At 49.9% G+C, this 6,726-nt stretch overlaps 1 protein-coding gene across 1 annotated transcript in view; it reads left to right on the top strand.

Moving 5' to 3' along the window:
- Positions 1 to 6,222, top strand: part of LOC122542243 (transmembrane protein 184B-like) — a 37,711-nt gene extending 31,489 nt beyond the window's left edge. Inside the window, exon 6 of the mRNA XM_043679778.1 lies at positions 3,420 to 6,222. Within this exon, the coding sequence (XP_043535713.1) occupies positions 3,420 to 3,658 (239 nt within the window). The 3' untranslated portion in view covers positions 3,659 to 6,222. The remainder of the gene's footprint in view (positions 1 to 3,419) is intronic.
- The last annotated feature ends 504 nt before the right edge of the window (positions 6,223 to 6,726 follow it).

Here is a 6,726-nt window from a genome sequence, read left to right as displayed (position 1 = left end):
AAACCAAAGTCCCCTGGTCTGTTTGGATACAGCAGCTATATCCTGAGCTGTCCCAGCCTCCCAAAAGATGGTCTGTCTGTCTATCCCCCACCCTTCCCTGCCCCGAGTCGGGTCTCCCTCTGGGTGTCTGCTGGTCCCCCCCGAAGTACACCCTGGGGCCACGTGACTCCCTCCCACACTGCCATCTGCTCAAATCATACGCTGAGGATCATTGGTAGCAAATGGTCAGCCAGCAGCTCCCGAAGGGGCGAGCAACTCCATCAGCGGGCCTTCCAGGTGTACTGACCTGTCGTGTGGATGTGCGACCTGCACACAGAGTGACTCCCCGGCCTCTCGGGCTGTGAACTCCATAGAATTCGGAGGGGTGGAGGGTGCTCATTCAGAAGCCTGGTGCCAACTGTACCCCTCGGGCAGGGTTATCCCGAGCCTGAGAATATTTCCTCATCAAAGAAGAAATTGGTGGCTCAGTGGTTAGCACTGCTGCCTCACAGCTCCAGGGATCTGGGTTCGGTTCCAGCCTCGGGCAAGTGTCCATGTGGAGTTTGCACATTGTTACCGTGGGTTTTCTCTGGGTACTCCGGTTTCCTCCCACAATCCAAAGATGTGCACATTCGGCAAATTGGCCATGCTAAATAGCCTATAGTATTCAAGGATGTATAGGTTAGGTGCATTAGACAGGGGTAAATGTAGAGTAATAGGAGAGGGGAATGGGTCTGGGTCGGTTACTCTTCGGAGGGCTGATGTGGACCTGTTGGGCCAAATGGCCTGTTTCCACATTGTAGGGATTCTATTCTATTAAATCAACCTCATTACTGTGAGTCTAGAGTCATATGTCGGCCACACCAAGTAAATATGACTGTTTTCCTTCCTTTAAAGGGCATTATTGATTGTTGGGAAAAAAGCCCCATCTGGTTTCATGGTCATCATCATTCCACATTCTTTACTGAATTCAAATTGCACCATCTGCTGTGGCAGGTTTTGAACCTGGGTTCCCAGAACATCAATTACATTTTTGGATTAATAGTCTAGCCATTGCCCTCCCACACGGGCTTGAAACGTCAACTCTGTGTGTCTCTCCACCGATGCTGAGTTTCTCCTGCAATTCCTCGTTTTATTACGAGGATGGACATGTTGGTCAACTCATAGCAGAAGTCTGGGGGCAAATGATGTGAAAGTGAACTGGAGATCAGAGCGGAGAGTGTGGTGCTGGAGAAGCACAGCCGGTCAGGCAGCATCTGAGGAGCAGGAGAATCAACGTTTGGGGCATAAATGCAGTAATGAGATGTGAGATGCAATCTCCAGGATTTGGTTCAGTCACAACTGGCAACACTGTGCAGGTTTAGGAAAGCACTTTGCTCCATCTTCCAGGGATCTGCCAATCTCTTATGGGCTGACAGTTAAGTTTGGGGGCAAAGTTTGGCCTTGGTGGGGGGGGGGGGGGGGGGGAGAGTGGTGTTTAACCTCTTGCATTTCCCCTCCCCCTGAGTCTTCTATTGGACCACCTTCTCCATCACCCCAACACTCTCACTCTTTAAAATGTGTGGTTTTGATTTACTAGTGGGATGTGGGTGTCGCTGGTTGGTTCAGCTTTTAGTGCCCCGTCCCTAGTTGCCCCTTGAGAAGGTATCACTCTTTAAAATGTGTGGTTGTTTTGATTTACTAGTGGGATGTGGGTGTCGCTGGTTGGTTCAGCTTTTAGTGCCCCGTCCCTAGTTGCCCCTTGAGAAGGTAGGGGTGAGCTGCTTCCTTGAACCGCTGCAGTCCACCTGCTGTGGGTTGACCCGCAATGCCCTTAGGGAGGGAATTCAGAATTTTGACTCCGCGACGGTGAAGGATATATTTCCAAGTGAGGATGGTGAGTGACTTGGAGGGGCACGTGCAGAGGGTCTGTTCCCATATATCTGCTACCCTTGTTGGAAGTGGTCGTAGGTTTGGAATTTGCTTTCTAATGATCTTTGTTGAATGCATGGCTGAAGAGTTAGTGCAGGAGGGGGAGGACTTTAGACTCTCCTGGATCACCGGGACTGTTTCTGAGGAAGGGTTTCCTGCACCTGAAGTGGAACTGGACTAACATCCTTGCAGGAGGTCCATGTGCCAAGTAGTGGGATTATAAAATGACAAAGTGTGGAAAAGACCCTTCGGTCCAACTTGTCTGTGCTGATTAGACATCCCAGTCTGACCTAGTCCCATTTGCCAGCACTTGTCCCATATCCTTCTAAACCCTTCCTATTCATGTACCACCCAGATGCCTTTTAAATGCTGTAATTGTACCAACCTCCACCACTTCCTCTGGCAGCTCGTTCCATCCACACACCACTCTCTGCGTGAAAAAGTTGCCCCTTGGGTCCCTTTGAATTGAATTGAATTTATTGTCACGTGTACCGAGGCACAGTGAAAAGCTTTGTCTTGCGAGCAATACAGGCAGATCACAAATTACGTAGCAGAGACAGTAAATAATAGGTAAACAGCGGCAAAAACAAAAACACAGGGACAGGCGAGTCTGAGAGTCCGTTCAGTATTCTAACAACAGTAGGGTGGAAACTGTTTGAAAACCGGCTGGTGCGTGTGTTCAGGATTCTGTACCTTCTCCCCGATGGTAGAGGTTGTAGAAAAACATTGCCAGGATGGGATGGATCTTTGAGAGTGTTGGTGGCCTTTCCTTGACAGCGGGCCTGGTAGATGGATGCTATAGATGGGAGGTTGGCCTTTGTGATTGTCCAGGCTGAGTTCACCACTCACTGTAACCATCTCCGATCTTGAATGGTACAGTTGCCATACCAGGTACCAACTGTCCCATTTTAAATCTGGGAGACGGAGCAAAGTGTTACCCAAAACTTGTGCTGTGTTACCAACCGTGACTAGATCAAATCCTAGAGGCTTCACATCACAGCTTCACATCACAGCTCCAGACCAACACATCCATCCTCATAATAAAAACAGGAATTGCTGGAGAATCTCAGCGTGGCTGGCAGCATCTGTGGGGAGAGAGAGAAACCAGAGTGGATGCCTAAAAGCCTTTCATAGAAACATAGGTGCAGGAGGAAGCTATTCGGGCCTTTGAACCTACTTCCTCCATTCATCACAATCGTGACTGAAGATCCAACTCAATAGCCTAATCCAGGGATCTCCCTGTAACCCATTCGCTCCAAGTGCTGTATCTAACCGCCTTTTGAATACCTTCAGTGTTTTATCACAGGAAGCAGTTGATGCCAATGAACTCCTCTTTGGGTGAAGAAATGTCTACTCATCTCCATCCTAAACAGTCCACCCCGAATCCGCAGGCATTCCCCTGGTTTCTGGATGCACCCAACCATCGGGAATGTCCTCCCTGCATCTCCCCTTTACCGGTCCTGTTCGAAATTGATGATAAGTCTCTGTGAGAACCCGCCCTCCTCATTTTCTTTCCTCCTCCTCCTCAGGTCGCTGCGCCCCCATGAAGAGCATCTCGAGCAGCCTGAAGGAGACCATGAACCCCCACGACATTGTCCAGGACGCCATCCACAACTTCTCGCCGGCCTACCAGCAGTACACGCAGCAGTCGACCCTGGAGCACGGCACCCCCTGGCGCAACGGGCATGCCGTCTCTCGGACCCACAGCATCGCTAGCATCCGCGACACAGAGAAGACCCTCCTGCTGAGCTCAGACGACGAGTTCTGAGCCCGTCCCGGGTGGGGGGAGGAGAGGGGGGAAGAAGGGGCGGACAGGTGGGAGGGTGGGTGGTAGCGATGGGCGGGGTCTGGGGCCTGTGGAGAAAACAGAGTTGGCAACAGACCTTGAGAGGGCCGACAAAGCAGCCACATTTTTATTTTCTCTCCACGACACCCCCACTCCCCTCCCTGGTTTCCTCCCGCAATCAGCGAACGTTTTAACACCGACGGTAAAACGCCGCCGGGAACCTCCTCTCTTCGAAAACGGCGGGAGCTCGGCCTTTTGCGTCTTTGTGTTTAATTTTAGACTGTCGTTCTGCAGCCAGTGTCCCAGCCAGCTTCCGTCACCACAGCACCTCCCAAGTGAAGCATATCGATCGGTGTCGGCCTACTGGAGTTTGGTTTAAAAACGTGTGATTTATTTTTAAGAAAGTAATGTTTTGAGGCTTTAATGTTGGGGAGTGGGTAATCTGCAGCGGGGTAGCTTACAGTAATTGGGACAATTGCCCTTCTGAAGGCTGTGGTGTGCACAGACGTAGGTTGGGGAAGGTGTCTGTGTTGGGTATCCTTGAGAGATCAACAGGCCTGCCGATAGTTCAGTGTCTGCCTGCTCCCCACTGGCAGCAAATTCCAAACTGCACTGCTATTTTTTCTCCCCCCAGGTAGGAGGGTGACCGTCAGTGGTCCCTCTCTGTAGTGTATGATGGCTGCTGTGCTTACCCAGCACACCTCTGGAGCCATTGCCACTTGTTGGACTTCAACTGGGATTTTTCAATACATCCCCCCGACCCCCCCACCCCAGGCATCTGGGACTGGCACAGTGAGCCTGTCTCCTGGATCCACATGCAGCATCACATGGGAGGGCCGAAGGGCCTGTTCCTGGGCTGTAAATTTTCTTTGTTCTGTGTTCCCTGCCACTGAGGTCCGAACTGCTTCGCCCCCTCCGTTTCCACCACCACGTAGCCCTTCAGCTACACTTCCGTAGCTCGTCTGGACCCACTCTGGTCTGGATCGCAGTTCGACAGCTGTCCATCCTCTAACAATTGATGGTTCTTCAGACATTCCCAGGGGAGAGCAGCTGGAGTAGCCTGTCCTGCCATGTTGCAACATGGAGGTGTAGTCAGCTCTCCGGGTCTCTTGATTAATGTTTTCTCATTTTAAAAGCGCACCTTTTATTAATTGAGCCTTTTTTACTTTGTTGGTTCATACTGGAGTCTCACTTTGCGGTTTTGTTGCTCCTCTTGACCTGCCTGTCATGGTTGGATCATGAGGGATTGAACTGAGACTTTCAACTGAACTGACTCATTGGGCGGCTGCCTGGGTTGGGTACACCATCCACCGAGAACGCTACCTGGTAAGGATTAAATTCCAGAGTTCTCCCCCTGGATCCCACTCAGTGGTTAGGTTAAGGTGACCCCCCTGAACCTGATTTTCTAGTGATTGTGTTTCTTTTTTCTTGACTGATTTATGACCTGTAGTGGAATTGTTGTTGTAGGCTAGGCTGGATGGGATACAGAAAAGCAAATTCTGTGTGTGTGACGTACCCATCTCTGCCCCATGCCACTTGATGTCTTCAACACAAAAGTTAGGCACCAATGTGGCAATTATGTTTTACAGCTAGGCCCAAAGCCTAACTCTGCTGGTTAATGGCTGCTTTCTCTAGACTTGGCCTGTATTCTGGCATCAAACTAATACCAATACCTTCCCACCTAAAACAGCATGGACTACATATGCACGTGTACATATGCACGTGTATATACACACACACACACACACACACACACACCCCAACCTCCCAAACTGGTGTTCACTTTCAGAGGGTTTTATATGAAGTATTGAGTCCTTTCCAATGTCAATATCAGTTCGTGAACCATTGACAGGCAAGTTGGAGTGGGCATGGCGCTAAAGGAAAGCCCACCATTGATGGCCCTTTGATGTGTTCTGTTCGCTGCAGTGACCAGTCTCACTAAACGCAGTATTGAGGGCGTTAGGTTGGGTTGGGAGGTTGTACCCATCTGGCTGCCACTTGTGCCAGTCTGCTCCCAACATGCAGATAGCCCTGACTGATGGTGATAAAAACAAAAACTCAACACAGAAACCAAATTCCATTTCCGTTATCTCATTCTACTTCAGGGTGAAGCTGTTGCGCCTGTTCAGAGTGACTCTGTGTCTTTGTGCTGACATTAGAAATGATTCCTTAGCAAATGGTGGGATTGGGGGATCATGTATCAATATATTCAGTGAAAGTTCAAGAAAATGCTTCAAAGGATTATTAGCTAAGCCTGTTAAAGTGATTGGAAGTTCCTAGTTTGCCTGCGTCCTTGCACTCTCCCATGACCCAGTGAATTCGAATTGTTGTATCCTTTTCCATGATCTATCCAAGGGTAATCTTTTCCAAGGGTACAAGTCGTCTCAATATTACACATTCGCTGTCTGAGTTTCTGTTTTTGCGCACGGCTTTCCCACTGCTCTCGCAGCATCAATACCTTCCTGCGTTTCAAACCCTTTTTCATCAGAAGTGAATAAGTTGTTCCATTTTCTTTGCTCACAGAACAGCACTTCCCCTCTGCCAGCCCCCCTTCCCTCACCAGCCTTTGCTTAAGAAAAGGGTGCAAGCCCCTCATTGGGCACTGTGCCCGTTGTCCTCAGTCTGGATATTTTGAGTGAACATAGATGGCCTTAGATCCTGCCTTTGGGAAAAGGCCGTGAGTAGGTAACTTATCAGCCATGATTCTGTGAGGGCAGCTCTTTTGAAATTGAGGTGAACCTTTTCACCTACTTCCCCCTTTTACTGATCATCCTCGTGCAATATTTCAAATCAACCTGTCGGACTGTAACCTGGTGTCGTGTGACTTCTGACTTTGTCGAGCCCAGTCCAACACCAGCACCTCCACAATATTGCCACCATCTCATACCCAGGGCATTGGGTGGCTAAGAGACCATTAACCTTTCTGTTCCAATTGCTGTGCAGTGGCTCGGTGGTTAGCACTGCTGCCTCAGAGTGCTAGGGACTCTGGTTCGATTCCACCCTCTGGCAGCTGTGTGGAGTTTTGCACGTTATCCCCGTGTCTGCGTGGG

Source organism: Chiloscyllium plagiosum, chromosome 39 (genome assembly GCF_004010195.1).
Source record: "Chiloscyllium plagiosum isolate BGI_BamShark_2017 chromosome 39, ASM401019v2, whole genome shotgun sequence".
NCBI lineage: Eukaryota > Metazoa > Chordata > Chondrichthyes > Orectolobiformes > Hemiscylliidae > Chiloscyllium > Chiloscyllium plagiosum.
Note: the sequence above shows the minus strand (reverse complement) of the source record. Positions and strands in the feature narration are given on the sequence as shown.